The sequence below is a fragment of the Pavona decussata genome, unplaced genomic scaffold (genome assembly GCF_977016875.1).
Source record: "Pavona decussata unplaced genomic scaffold, jaPavDecu1.1 SCAFFOLD_441, whole genome shotgun sequence".
In the NCBI taxonomy this organism is placed as follows: Eukaryota; Metazoa; Cnidaria; class Anthozoa; order Scleractinia; family Agariciidae; genus Pavona; species Pavona decussata.
Genome location: NW_028145795.1, coordinates 313,486 through 328,952, shown reverse-complemented (window position 1 = coordinate 328,952; position 15,467 = coordinate 313,486). Strand labels below are relative to the sequence as shown.

At 37.7% G+C, this 15,467-nt stretch overlaps 1 protein-coding gene across 2 annotated transcripts; it reads right to left on the bottom strand.

Annotated features, from left to right (window-relative positions):
- Positions 1–646: 646 nt before the first annotated feature.
- On the bottom strand, positions 647–7,363 carry LOC146450568 (uncharacterized). 2 transcript variants are annotated; one of them, XM_085100243.1, is made up of 4 exons: positions 7,028–7,363; positions 6,601–6,665; positions 5,596–5,734; positions 647–4,305 (listed from the first exon to the last, which is right to left on the bottom strand). In XM_085100243.1, the coding sequence occupies exons 2-4, from the start codon at positions 6,619–6,621 to the stop codon at positions 2,378–2,380; spliced, it is 2,088 nt and encodes a 695-aa protein (XP_084956369.1). In that variant the 5' UTR covers positions 6,622–6,665; positions 7,028–7,363; the 3' UTR covers positions 647–2,377. The 2 variants fall into 2 exon arrangements, with proteins under 2 accessions (XP_084956369.1, XP_084956370.1); XM_085100244.1 differs by lacking the exon at positions 7,028–7,363 and having other exon boundaries at positions 6,601–6,836.
- Between the last annotated feature and the right edge of the window lie 8,104 nt (positions 7,364–15,467).

The window sequence follows — 15,467 nt, the reverse complement described above, 5'->3', positions numbered from 1 at the left end:
CTTATTCCAAAATTGTTGAAGAAGTATTTGTGTGTAATGCTTTTCGCAAACTTTGGGACATCAAAAAAGTTTCCTTAAGACTGTTTGAGGAACGTAAATCTTACGCCTAATTACATCAATTAATGTTCGGTGTGTCCTGCGTTGAAAACAAAGCCAGAGCTTTTAGGTGATCCAATTATCTTATTGCACTCTGGAATTAAAAGAACAAAATACAAGACACCATAAAGAACTCTGGATATGCGTCATAGCTTTTAGATATTTAAATCAACCGATGATGGTAAGAGCAAGTTAAGTTCTGTTTGCCGTAATTGTTTAAACAGTTAGTCTCGGATATTTTAAGGCGCTTTTATTTTTCACTGAAGACTTTGCCTCTCGACAATTTAAGGTGTTTCTGTTTTAGTTTTGGGTAACCCATTCCGAATATAAACGACTGATACTTCACTGGCAAAAATTTCATGTACAAAGGATTGAACTTTCTCAAAGATAAGGTTTGATTGGCATCGGTATTACCATAGCTGCAAAGTGATGACGTTATGTATTTTACATATCACCGATATTCTAGTCGTCCTTGAAATTTACGTTTCCTTTTATTTAACATTTGCCGAAACCGTTACCAAATTCTAGACTTGGTACAATGGCACATTTTTTTAACGTTTATTTAATATTACATTTTGGAAAGCTGGCATAACACAATTTATCGGACATGATTGAAGAAGTGGTAACAGCGTCAAGTTTCCTTAACGATTCCCATTTATCAATGGAGCTCTAAGAGCTACATTAGAAGAGCATTACTAACAGTGTAACTACAGCTTTGTGTTAACTGCCATCGTTCCAATGGTCGAAACAAGAGTAAAACGTTCTTGCAAGCGTTTCGGGGAGCTAAGTGACACAAAAATATGCTGAATATAGAGAAAAGAGAACGGTCTCAGCTGCCAACAAATAAACGGAAATGATACTTGCGTGAATGAATGCAAAAGTTTCTTATATCCTTTTCATTTCATTTCGCGCTCTGAGAATATTTCAATTTCCCTAAAAATTTACGGAAGGGGTGGGGTTTAAGCCAGAACGAGTTCGTTTTAAACAAGAGTGAGTCTGTTAGTCGTTATTTAAAGGATTTGAACAACGACTTGGGGAAGGCCATAATTCAATCTTAAAGTAAGCTGATTTTAACTAACATGTTTAGTTGTACATAGACAAGTGAAAAGAAACGATAAAAACGAACAACGTTTCGGTATCGTCATGACGCCATTATTGACTTTATTTCAATTACTCCGAACTTGATAATGGCGTCATGACGACACCGAAACGGTGCTCGTTTTTATCGTTTATTTTCGTTTGCCTGTGTATATCTAAACCTTTAGTTATAATAATGTTTAGTTGTATTTATTTTAATTATTTACATTTATTTATTTATTTATTTATTTATTTATTTATTTATTTATTTATCAGGCAAACAATTTTCTTCCTTTTTTTGGTGTCCTTTTTATAATTGAAACAAGAGACGATCTCTTGTAGCACGGTCTGTTCAGCCCGGACGGATAGCGAAGGCTCAGTACAGGAAAAGTTCTTTTATAAGTTTCTCGGAATTAGCGAGTCACAAACCTTTTCAACCGAATACTTACAGGTTCTTTTAATTGTACACACAGCCGGAGGATGTCCTGTACTAGCTGTTACCATTCTATCCGTGAAAAACGTATACGTTTGATTACAGGGACTACAACGTACAAAAAAACTCAGTGTACTGATGCTTTTAATTACTGCTGGACCTCTCTACTTGTTGTACGGATGCACGTACCAGGCATCACTTTACGTGTAAATAAACCCGACTGATTGAAGGGCTAGCTATAGACCTATTTCATAAATGGCGGCCAATTTATTATTGTCTTTAATATGTTAATCAGCCCTACTAACCTCATTTTAGAATAAAATTCTATTAAAGTTTGCACCTGCCAACGAGGCTAGTAAGGCTAATCTTCATAAAAAAGAGTTTTTATCGGCCGCCATTTATGAAAAAGGTCTATACGACAAAAGGCCAATTATAATCAAGCCAATATTTCAACTAAATAAATTACCCTTTCGTCAAAGTGCCAGCCTTGGTTTGTTCGTCTAGTGATTATAAACAAAGTCACTTTTTCTGTGGCAAAGGAACATTCTAAGCAATATTCAAAGCGTCAAAAAATGCTTCACCACTGGCAGATCTTCTCTCTTTTTCCATGAGGTAGAGTTGAGCTAGCCGAACATTCGAATGCACGCGAGCGCCGTCGGTCGCGCGCGGGAAAAAATCATGCACGTGAGGTCCTTAGAAATGAAGGACTGCTCCTATTCTCAACAAACGAGAACGTATTTCATTTATTAATAAAAGAAGTCGTGGCTTCAGTCAGGAGTGTTCAACAGGGATGGAGTTTGAATCTTCCCCAGAGCTGCTTTCCTTTTCATCCTCCTCCACAATGTTATTTCTGGGATCATTGACGCCTTCCGATTTACTCACAGACGAAACGAAAGATGAAAGTATCTGCCGCAGTCTCTCCGAACTTCGCTTTTTCAGCAGTGGAGGGCGACGAATTGATTCAGTTTCTTCTTCGTACATTGTAGATTCTTCTCTGATATCTTCCATCATGGCTTGACGCTTAATATGTTTTTCTGGTCTTGTTTCTTGAATAGTCGAGAACACATTCGCGCGCCTACCCCTGCGAGGAAGGGAAGCTAACATATGCTCTTCGTGTTGATCACTAGAGTTCAAGTTTGATTCAAGCGATTCGCACACGATGTCAGTGTTTGCTTGTGTCATTGTATTGGCAAAATTGGAAATGGCGTTGTTGATGCTTGCTTCATGCATTGCAGAAAATAAACTCTGTTTTCTTCTTCTCCCTGAAGGTACAACAGCTGGAGCTTCTTCCAGCTGTGAAATTCTGTTTTCTATGGCTGTTTCCTGCATGTGAGAAAACAAGCTTTGCCTTCTACCTCTTCCCCTTGCCTGAAGGGCCTGAAACGCAGATGAAACCTCGATGGATGTGTCATTAGCATCCTTTTTAAAACTTGTATTTGTAGTTCTTGGCTCGTCGCTCAAAACAGCAATATCGACGACTCTACTTCTGTTCCTTATTTGATTAAAAAACATGCGCAGTTTACGAAATGCTGAGCAACCAACCGACGAATTCACTATTTCCGACTGTGAGGTGCAAGTAGAGATTTCATCGGCAGCCATCGTTACACGTTTTCTCTTCGCACTGACAGTGAGAATCAGTGAGCATGTAATGACCTCGCCACTGCGAAAAAGAGTTTGGAGAGTCCACCAATGCCACGCATCGACAAAAGTAATGTCAGAATAAACTCCAAATACTCCAACCATAGTGTAAATCATAACAAAACAAATAAAGAAATTTGCCGCTGCTGAGGCGTAAATGAGGAAAATGTATATTTTGTCTGCTTTATCTTTTTCTTGTTTATGACTAAACAGTTTTTTGTCCAGTTTGTAGGCCAGGTTTGCGTAACCAGCTCCCAGAACAATGCCCCAAACTGAGAAAAATATTTGGCACATTAAAATCATAACTTTTGCCTCCGTGTACATAGACACCACCGTGTCCGCGACAATAACAAGTACAAAATGAATTCCAATAATTATTGAAATTGTTTCGAGCTTTTGAAATTTCGGTGGTGCTATAGACACTTTGGAAGTTTCCACAAGGGCCAATATTATAAGGCAATCGGAGGCAGTCAGGCATGGGCCTCCGATGGACCATATGAGGCGCATTGCAAATATGGCATTTATTAAGTTTCCTTGGTGATAAGGATCAAAAAACAGTACAAAAGCCCTGGTTATTCCAAACAGAAGGACCATGGCGTTTAAACACACGCTCAGGTACTTGCTGTCTAGGCCGTCATAAATGTTTAACACAACATAGTATCCAGCATATATGCCAATGATAAGGAAGGCAATTGCAAACGCGTACACGTGTATGGGCCAGGCTGCTTTCCACTTTTTGAAGGCCTCTTTCCATTGGGGCCCAGGTTCAGGCCATGTTTCTGGCTCCGCGGATGGCTCTGACTCTCCCTTGGCCCCTCCTGGCTCATTATTAGGCTCTGACGTTGACTCTCCTTCTGGCATAGCATTCCCTTCAGAAACAGGTTCAGCTTGTTCATTAGTTGCAGTCTCTTTGTCAAGAAGGGACTCATTTGCGGAGGGATTTTGTTTCTCAGTTTCTTGCTGCGAGTGGCTGCTGGCTTTCACGGTAGCCTCATTTTGAAGTGAGGTTTTGCTCCAGGCACTAAGAGTAACTGGTGCCGAGGTTGCAGCACTGATGTCCACTAGAGAGAAGAAAATGGCACATACTTTGATGACATACAAACAGTTTATTTTATTATATAAACACCAATGAAATTCCAGGTGAGCTTTCGCGCGAAAACATGATATATTTACACGTGAAAAGATCACCGTTGCTATGGTTACATAATAAATGGCGCCTTTTGATTTGGTATTTCATTGGTGTTTATATAATAAACAGAACATTACATGGCCGCTTGGAGATACGAAAGAGTTGAAAACTATTTCACGAGTGAGCGCAGCGAGCGAGTGAAATATTTATTTTTCAACACGAGAAGAGAAAATTCGTATCTCAGCGCGGTCATGTAATATCCTCTATTTAATAATTTTAACAAGGAGATTGAGCTAACCTCATCCCCTCTTGTCTTTAATATTCAGGAATTAAGCTCATAGGCTTTACATTTTCTGGGGGAGAGGAAAGGAGTACCACAATACATCGTTACGGCCGGGTTGTCTGAGTAGTCAAAAGGACCTCTTGTCTTATATATTTTGGTGGTTTTTACGACGTTATTAAACACCGACTACTCCTGGGGGAAAAATATGCACAGTTTTCAAAATGTAATCGATGCTTTTAACAATATTGCTCTGCCATTCGAATTTACACGCTCGGTTGATCTTATGAAAGAAAGACTGTATACATCACTGTGTTTCTGTAGAAGAAAAAAGAGTGCTGTCTACATGATTTATTCTCCCCATCCAATAGTAAATTGATCATAAAAAACACCCACCAGGATTAATAGAAAGACGTGCAGCTAGATAATCTTGGCATTTCTTAAACAGAAATAATTAGGGAAAGGTGTGAAAAAGCAGGACGAACCAGCAGATGGTTTCGGTGCAATATCCGTTCGTATAACATTTCAGGTTATTATGGGGCTACGCCATGATATTTCACGTTTTTAGGTCCAAACTAACCAAAATTCAAACTTTCGTTTCTTGCACACGGGATTCATACAGCGCCAAGGAAATATATCACATTATTTTCTCAAAGGGAGAACAAACCATAATTCGTTACAAGGTCTCAATTTTTAAGACAATCGATAAACTATTTACAATTCAGTCAGAACATTGGTAGAATCATTTCAGAAAAAGGCTAATATCAATTTTCCCAGATCAAGTTGACTTAGTCACCTTCATATGTCACAAGATCAGAATCTTGTGACATATAAAGTGCTCATCTACAAACATTCTGGCGTTTTTTCATCCACATTTGAATATTCTAGTAATACTTTAACAAACAAGACTTCTGAATTATGAATATTATCAAGTTTATTTACCTTTTATTGATGGCAAAATTGAAGCAGTTGAAATGGTTCGTGTACTCGACGGTGATGGCTCTGGCCGCTTTACCTCGCGCCGTTCACGCGTCTTGAAGGCACTTGTGTCCTTCAAGATTTCTTGCCACGAAAGCAGCGTCTAAAAATACAAGAAACCAACCATATCAATAGAATATTTTGATTTTTTTAAAACCTTAATTGATCTTACAGAAAAATTGGTATGGAAATGGGATTTACCATAAAGATCAGCCGAACTCAAAAACGACTTTAAATTCATTTTACCAGAGTATATTTATTTGAAAAGTGTCGATTCAAATTATTAATTTAAATGAAACACGTTACGTGGGATCGGGCGTTCGTCGTCTTTCGTAATAAAAACTAAGGCAGTAAAAGTAATGCTACCAAAATAATTACTGTGTCAAAAGGTTTTATTAAGTAGAACCGAAAATCTAAGCAAGGATGGTAACTTCATTACCTTAAATGCCTCAGTTAACCGTAGTATTAGTGACATACAGCAGGGAATTAAAACAAGAACATGACATGTAGATCAAATCAGGAATATAAGGCAACTGTATGCTATAAAAGGAAGCCACCTAGGTAGTAAATAGGAAATTAAGTGTAAAATTTAAAGGATGGAGTGCAATGAAAAACAACCGGATTGAGCCATTTCAATGTTTATTTTTAATTTTTGTCGATGAGCAAAAATGCTGTTGCCTTACTGAGAAATGAACATCGGATCCACAAAAGTACTTTCAAAACCTCTTTGTGATATGTTCCGTAACAACAGCATCAAATCAGTCCATTTAATGCTCGATATATCTCAATTTCTAGTCATTCTCCAAGAAAAGGAAGGAAATATTTAGAAGGATGATATTTTGCGAGCAAAAAACAGCTGTCACGTCGGTTTACGGAAAGCGTCGAATTAGCGGCGTGGAATAAAATCATTTGTGCTTTCCAGGGTACCAAGTCGTATAATTTTTGGGATGAAAATAACAATCTACTCACCAAGTAAATCCAGATTTGCATTTCGCTTCTCTAAATAAACTTCAAGCTGATCCTGAAAATGTTCCCTTGGAAGAAAAGCCAAGTAATATATTGTTAAAAGCAAAACGCGTTTTTCAAGAGAATGACACCTGAACTGGTTAGTGTGCCAAACTGTCAAACAAGTTCACCCAGTCTGCACTACTCAAATTTATCTATGTTTCATATATAACTTTAGAAAGACACAAGTCAGTTTGATCTTGCCTTTGTTTGCAAAAAGATTGGGTAACAGAAGTATTCTTTTCTTGTTACTAAAATATACAGCCTGTCGAAAACACGTTCGTTTCAATTTTGTTTTAAAATGAAAATCCAGGGCTAAACATTTAAAGCTCCACTGCTCGAAGATTAAAAGCATGACTCATAGCTGTGACCACCACATAGTGTATATTACCTTTTGTGTGAGGTGACCGCTGTGGAAATATATTTTTCATCGAACGATGAGTACGAAATTCATTTCACCTTTCCTCTTGTTGTACATTCTTATTAAAGTTTGGAGCAAAATTTCCCAGCTTTTGGACTATAGTCAAATTTCATTATTAGCTATACAGCCTTACAACATCTGACAGCCCTGCGAAAACGTCAAGAACCGGTTTCAGCTGAGAACCAATCAGACGGCGGCAGAATCGTCAAACGACTTGTTATCAAGAATAGCAATTTGCCAGTCTTAAAAATAGCACGGAGAGGGTTAATAAACTCGGCCTGAAAAAAAATAAGTCAAAACGTTCACATTTTTATAAGAATAATGAGATTCTATCTGATTTGACAATATAACAACAGTTTTGTGTGACGAGGAAACAGACTGCGGATGAGATCTGCGATTGTTTGGCTGGCAGTGAAATGGATTATTTTCGGTTTTATACGTGTTGCAGGTGCCTATTATTGACGATAGATCGTCAAACTCCAACCTGGCGGATGTATTAGGAAGCGACGTTAATAAGTAGACTTTCCTCTGAAAAGGAAAGTTCTCTCAGGATCTAGTGGATTTTTTAGAAAATTTTACGAGGGAATCTTCTGTAGACACATTGGCATACGCTCAACGCAAACAAGCCTGTAGGCCAAAGAGGCATTGAAAAATATCGGTCGAAGATTTTTCAGTGTCTTCGAGAACGGAAATTTTACGTAGATTTCCCCAAGGTTAACGACGGGTTATTTTGTTAAATTTTAGGCCAACGATAACACCGAAATTCCTGTCTATTTCCGCAAAATTTTCCCCAAGTTTTCCAAGATGGTCCGTAGGTCACTCCAACATTTCCGTTCATTTTAATTTTCCGAAGATTTCCCAGCAAAACGAGAAGATATCTTCAATGCATTTTAAGTTCCATTAGTGCAATTTTACCGTACCTTTTTCACGACAACAGCGAGGACTACTACCAAGAAGACTACGAACCGTGGAATGACCCCCTGCAAAATGTAACGGCTTGTTCGCTCAACTCGATGTGCTGTACTTGGGATGTTACAACATGCAGAGTTCCGTTACGAGACAGCAAGAATCTTCGATGCGATTGTATGTGTGATTTAAATTATCCGAGTGTGTAAGCAACTTGCGATTTTCGCTGCCGGGTATTTTTCTCAGGTTTACCGGAAACTTTTTCTAAAAAGATAGATTCCGAGTTGCCGAAGCCCGGCTTGTGTTTATTCTGTCTAATGAAAAGTACTCGTATAGAAGCCAATTACTTCGAAGATTAGAATGAGACAGTCGTTTTCTTACGTAACCAATGAAAAATGGTGTACTAGATCTAACATTTCAGTACAAACAAAAGTGAGATCTGGTAACGAGATTAAATATTCCTGAACCAGTCATCAAATTTGACACGCAAAACGCGAATGAAGTTAAATCGAAATTACACAAAGTATAAATCAGAAAACCAAAGCGTTGATTAAGAGGAAACAACATACCGTAATTTGCCACATGTGATAAATATAGCTACCTCCTATTCATGTCTGAATGTACAGTGTGCTAAAAAATATATATTTTGCGATAAAATTGTTTTCTTTATTTCAGAATTTGTTCACGTTTACCAATCAGGTTTATGGTAGGGGGTCGGAAAATGCTTTAAAACTAACATTTCAATAACGATCTCAATTTACAAAAAAGGGACCATTTTTATGCCAGGGTTACAAATAGAATGTTTTGGCCTCTGAGACGCTTGAGAAAGGTCGTAAGAGCATTCAACTCGGTGAAACACTGACAGTATCACGCTATTTTTAGTACCACATTGAAAATCGAAAAGACGCTATTCGGTTGATAGCAGCCAAGATATAATGACCAAAATTCCATTAACAGACTGTCAGAATGCGAAGAAACTATCCACGGATATTTTCGCCGGCAGATGACCAAAATAAAAATGGGTTCAAATTTGAAAACGTCGCGGGCCGACGTTTTTAATTTTCGCTGTCGTAACGCACTAAACATCGGTTGTACTATATTTCGGTTCAACCCTTCGTCTCAGTAGAATCACTATTAATATTTCTTTAAATTAGCGATTTACAAAATTAATAAACACAGTGTTCAAAGTTTAAATTTAGTGAACTTTTGCCCAAAATCATGACATCTCCCATGATACTGTCTCTTTAACTTTTGCATGTAAAAGGCCAAAAACAGGCTTAATTCATCGCATAAGATCAGCAATTTGCTGTGTTGAGAATAATCCCGGCGTAGGCTTATCCAGGCCTTGAAAATCATAACACCCAAATTATGAACCGAGCAGCTGAAGAAATTGCCTGGAAAAATTGTCGTTTGCCGGTAATTAAGGAAACGAATCTTTCCAGCCATTTTTTTGACTATTAAGATAAACTTTCCATCTAGTACACACTTCGACCAATAAATAATAAATTAAATGGAATCATTTGGAATTGGAAACGATTAACATCACGTTGCCAAAATTTTCAAATGAATTATTTCCAGGTGATCTCATAAAAATAAACATGAACGAAGCATCCCCTTGTCGTAAATGACTAAATTAATCTAGAAACCTTGGGCTAGTACAGCCAACATTGGAAGTAATATTTGTTCGAGTTGTCTTTTGGAGTAGGCCTTCCATTTTTTAAAAGAAATTAAAATTATAAACAGTTTCAAATAACCAACGCGCACATTCAGATAAACATGCAAAATATTTTATAAACGAAACATTTGCGGTTCTACTGGTTTTGAAGTTCTCGACGGATTTTCTGTCACAATATCTATGAACGACTCCATTCAACCCTGTCTGTCCTTCCCTTTCAAATGTTTAGGTCAGGAGATAATTTATGTATTCTAATTTTCATGATATTTTCAAATGTATAGTTCTCTTACCACGGAGATTAAAGGTTAGATCTTGATATTTCTTGAACGTCTTGACAATATGCCAAACTGAAGTCAAACTTCAGATAATCCACATTTGGGACCGAAGTTAACCAAAACTTGAGAAAATTGAACGCATGAAGCTAGAGATAAAATGTGTTTAAAATACATTTTTTCCTTGCACCTGTCCACTGTCAAAGATATACGAGAAGACTAGTGAGTAATAAAGAATAGAGATGACGGCCTCTTTGGTCAGTAAGTTCCCATTTTGGCCTCTAATTGATGCAAGGTACTTGTGAATTTCCTTGGCAACGGTGTCAAGAAGTATTATCCAAAGAATGCTTAATGCGCTATGAAGAATCGTCATGACAATAACACTTAAATTTTGACATCATTTCTTCCAATAACAAACAGCGTCTTTATAGCTTGGCCATTTGTATTCTCGGCTGATTCAAACTCAAAAGCTTTCTCTGAATACAGCATCGCATGACAGGAAATCTTTATTAAACAGGAAAATGCGTACTTCCAAAAAAACTCCGCCAGCGAAGAGTCTAAAAACTCGCAGTAACATCACGTTGCTAAAATAAATTTGAAGAAAAATCGGGAGTTTCAACAGTGATCTCATTTGTTATAATTAAGTGCGTTGAATATTTCACAACTCATACATTGTAGCCCATTGCCGCTAAATTAATGTCACGTGGCACTTATGCCACTGCTGTTAATTAAGTCTTTTTTATCGCGGAGCAAAAAAGTTTCGCTTAATAAAATTTTAATTTATTTGACATAAACAAAAAAAGTGTCTAAAAAGAAGTATTGAATTTAAAGGAATTAAAAAGTAATAAGATCGCACCTCATGATTCCACGGAATATGAGGATAGAATAATTAATAATCTCTTCATTTTTTTTTTTTTTTGAGATTCAGAGCTATACATTTTTCAAAATAGTCATTGTACGATTTTGCTACAGTTATATATTTATCAATGTCTTTCATTCACTTTGCTCCCCTGTTTAGCAAACCTAAGACCGAATGTCTAATTCTACCGCTTATTCCATACGGTCGTGAGCGAACACAGAAATTTCTAGCGTCTTTCTATTAAACTGATCGAGGTAAATCTGTATTAATAAATACGATTCGCCACCAGTCACTGTGTAGCGTTTAGTTAACAGAATTCGTAACTGAGCAGCTGCATTATCGTTTGTTAGATTTAGAAACAATTTTTATATCGATCTTCTGCTACTGACAAAAAGTTTAAACAGACGCTAATTTATGCGCATATTATCAACGATGGTTTAAGTAAATTTTAATCTCTCGACGTAGAAACACTCTGTCTGACCGGAGGCCGCTTGTAGGGAATTAACAATAACTAAAAACCTGAATAGAAATAACTAAACGTACAAGGTTAAGTAAGATCGTTTATATGGTGGGTATAAATTTGTGTGAGGTAATACACTTTTAAATCTTAAATAAAGTTAAAAGCGAGTTGCCAACGTAATTTTACCGATCAATATACGCCTTGGCGTTGTTTGGGATATTGCAGTACTTCAATAAATTAGTTAAACTTTGTTCTCGATTCGCAGAGTGAAGAGCAAATCGAAGGACTCTTTTCTTGCGTCATAATATAAAGGGGTTCATTCATTCTCGATTACCAGCGGAGTAGATGCAACCGTGGTGCATTTCTTGATTTCTGTCCGTAGTTTCAACCATGATTCATGCAACCTTTTCATGATTTCTCCCCGTAGTTTCAACCGTGATTCATGCAACCTTTTCATGATTTCTGTCCGTAGTTTCAACCGTGATTCATGCAACCTTTTCATGATTTCTGTCCGTAGTTTCAACCGTGATTCATGCAACCTTTTCATGATTTCTGTCCGTAGTTTCAACCGTGATTCATGTAACCTTTTCATGATTTCTGTCCGTAGTTTCAACCGTGATTCATGCAACCTTTTCATGATTTCTGTCCGTAGTTTCAACCGTGATTCATGCAACCTTTTCATGATTTCTGTCCGTACTTTCAACCGTGATTCATGTAACCTTTTCATGATTTCTGTCCGTAGTTTCAACCGTGATTCATGCAACCTTTTCATGATTTCTGTCCGTAGTTTCAACCGTGATTCATGCAACCTTTTCATGATTTCTGTCCGTAGTTTCAACCGTGATTCATGTAACCTTTTCATGATTTCTGTCCGTAGTTTCAACCGTGATTCATGCAACCTTTTCATGATTTCTGTCCGTAGTTTCAACCATGATTCATGCAACCTTTTCATGATTTCTGTCCGTAGTTTCAACCTTGATTCATGCAACCTTTTCATGATTTCTGTCCGTAGTTTCAACCATGATTCATGCAACCTTTTCATGATTTCTGTCCGTAGTTTCAACCGTGATTCATGCAACCTTTTCATGATTTCTGTCCGTAGTTTCAACCGTGATTCATGCAACCTTTTCATGATTTCTGTCCGTAGTTTCAACCGTGATTTCACGGCGTTTTCTCGATTTCTCTCCGTACTTTCCATCGTGATTCATGTAACCTTTTCATGATTTCTGTCCGTACTTTCAATCGTGATTTACCCGTTTTCTTGATTTCTCTCCCTAGTGTCAACCGTAATTCAACCGTTTTCTCGACTTCTCTCCGTAGTTTCAACCGTTTTTTCAATTTCTCTCTGACAGTATCAACCGTGATTCAACCGTTTTCTTGATTTCTCTCCCTAGTTTCAACCGTAATTCAACCGTTTTCTCGACTTCTCTCCGTAGTTTCAACCGTTTTTTCAATTTCTCTCTGACAGTATCAACCGTGATTCAACCGTTTTCTTGATTTCGCTCCGTAGTTTTAACCGTGTTTCAACCGTTTTCTCTGTTTTTCTCCCTACAGTCAACTCTCTTCATTGCGGACATCCTCGGGACCGCGAGTTAGCGTCCTCAGTATTAAGCTAGCTGGAGTCCGTAATAGTGGAAATTTTTTTCAGTCAAACGTCTGTAATTTATTTTTCCGGGGATTTAGCTGCTGTCCGTATTATCGGGGTGTCCGTAATAGCGAGGTGTCCGCAAAGCGAGAGTTGACTGTAGTTTCAACCGCGAGTCAACCGTTTTCTAGATTTCTCTCCATAGTTTCAACCGTGATTTCACTGTTTTTTTTATTTCTCTCCATAGTTTCAACCGTGATTTCACTGTTTTTTTTATTTCTCTCCATAGTTTCAACCGTGATTTCACTGTTTTTTTTATTTCTCTCCATAGTTTCAACCGTGATTTCACTGTTTTTTTATTTCTCTCCATAGTTTCAACCGTGATTTCACTGTTTTTTTATTTCTCTCCACAGTTTCAACCGTGATTTCACTGTTTTTTTTATTTCTCTCCATAGTTTCAACCGTGATTTCACTGTTTTTTTTATTTCTCTCCATAGTTTCAACCGTGTTTTCACTGTTTTTTTTATTTCTCTCCGTAGTTTCAACCATGATTTCACTGTTTTCTTCATTTTTCTCCGTAGTTTAACTGACCATGATTTCACTGTTTTTTTTAATCTCTCCGTAGTTTCAACCATGATTTCACCGTTTTCTTGATTGCTGTCCATAGTTTCAACCGTGATTTCACTGGTTTTTTTTTATTTCTCTTCGTAGTTTCAACCGTGATTTCATTGTTTTCTTGATTTCTCTCCATGGTTTCAACCGCGAGTTCACCGTTTTCTTGATTTCTCTCCGTCGTTCCAATCATGAGTGCACCGTTTTCTTGAGTTCTCCTTAGTTTCAACCATAAGTTCACCGTTTTCTTGAGTTTCTCCGTTGCATCAACATGAGTGCACCGTTTTCTTGAGTTCTCCTTAATTTCAACCATAAGTTCAACGTTTTCTTGAGTTCTCTCCGTCGTTCCAACCATGAGTTCACCGTTTTCTTGATTCCTCTGCGTAGTTTCAAGAAATGATTTACTAACCTTCACAATTAATCGACAGAAAGGTTCGTCGACAAAACGTTATTAATGAAACAGTTATCAAGGTGAAACAACCGATTGAAACTCTGATACACAGTATAACGAACAAACAAGATGGCCTTTTTTCCGAAATTGGAATAATTTGCTCTCGCTGACGAAAACTTTGTTTTGCAAAGTTTGGTCGGTTTTTCCTTTGTTTTGCCACTTTCTGTATTAGTTCGGTTTTTAAACGCTTTGTATGTTAAACTAGACAATGTGCAAATTTACTGAACCGCAATATAATTGACATATCGATATCTAAAAAAACCTCATACGCAATCGAAGATGCTTTAAGATGATCAGAGGTAAATTGTTGCCAGATTATTCCCAACCATACCTCGGGGCCTATTTGTGGCCGAATTTTATATTTTCACGATTCCCAGTACGTTCGCCATTCAGTTATGAGTCAGTCATATTCCATGCTCTTGTGTAGATGAAGGTAAACGGCGGAAATAATGAATGCTGGGGGTGAGTACGTACATTTATCCTCCATGTATATGCTGTGAATCAAGTCACGTATCGTGCGTGCCGGCGCCGTATTCAAGTGAGCTTGACACATCTCTTATCTATATCTTAGAGATCTTCTAATCAGTGGTGTAGAGCGGATCAGAAACTGCATGAAAGATCAAGGCTACCATTTCCAAAATCATTGCTGTTTAAAAATAGCTATAGGGTATTTACCTTAAAATACACCTTTGCATGTACCAAGAGGCAATAGTAATAAAACTTAGAGCCGGTTTCAGTTAAACAGACTAATTTTAAACATGGCTTAAGACAATACTACTTTTATCCTTTTATCACTGAGAGTGCCATTAACAATAGATAACTGTCTCATCGTTGCTATTTATATGCCCGGCCCTGCCTGCGTGTAGTTTTTTAGACCGTGGTTTTTGTAAACCTCCTCTGAGCCTCGTTTAAAGAACCAGTCCTTGGCATTTTAAAAGTGACGAACTGAAAACCACCCGTGTAAATCGGAAAACAAAATTAGCTTTCAGGATCTAAATCTTTAGAGCGTTACAAGCTTTCGATTCCTTTGCGGAATTTTTTTCAAGTAAATGAGAAGTTAGTTTATGTCACACGACTCAATGTGCTGTGAGTGACGTGAAAAAATGTTCAAAAAGACCGCTGGTAGTTGGTAACCGCTGCCTAGTCTCGATCGAGAGTGGGGTCTAAAAATGCCATCGTATTTCGATGGCTGGCACTGTAAAGCACCTTTCCTGTTGCTGGCGTTCAGACGGTGCACCAATCATCCCGGAGAGGCAAAAACAAAACACCCTCGTTTTTTTGTTACCCCTGTGTGATCAACAAGCCTAAAATTTTCGCCAGCTCCATGTATTGCAAAATTTAAACGTTCAAATCAGCTCACCGCGCGAACCAGTTCATTGCAAATGTTTTATTTATCTATTTTCTTTTTCTTTTAAGACATTTGCCTTCGTTTTCGAAAGTGACTAAGGATATCGCGAAAATTTCAGCGAGGATCTTCTCACAACTGAATCCCGCGGAAACAGAATCGTTATACTTTCTCCTTTGACCCAGTCTCGCTCTCACTTGAGGTCGTCAGGCACAATTGAGAAGGCATCAAACGTGAAGTTATTT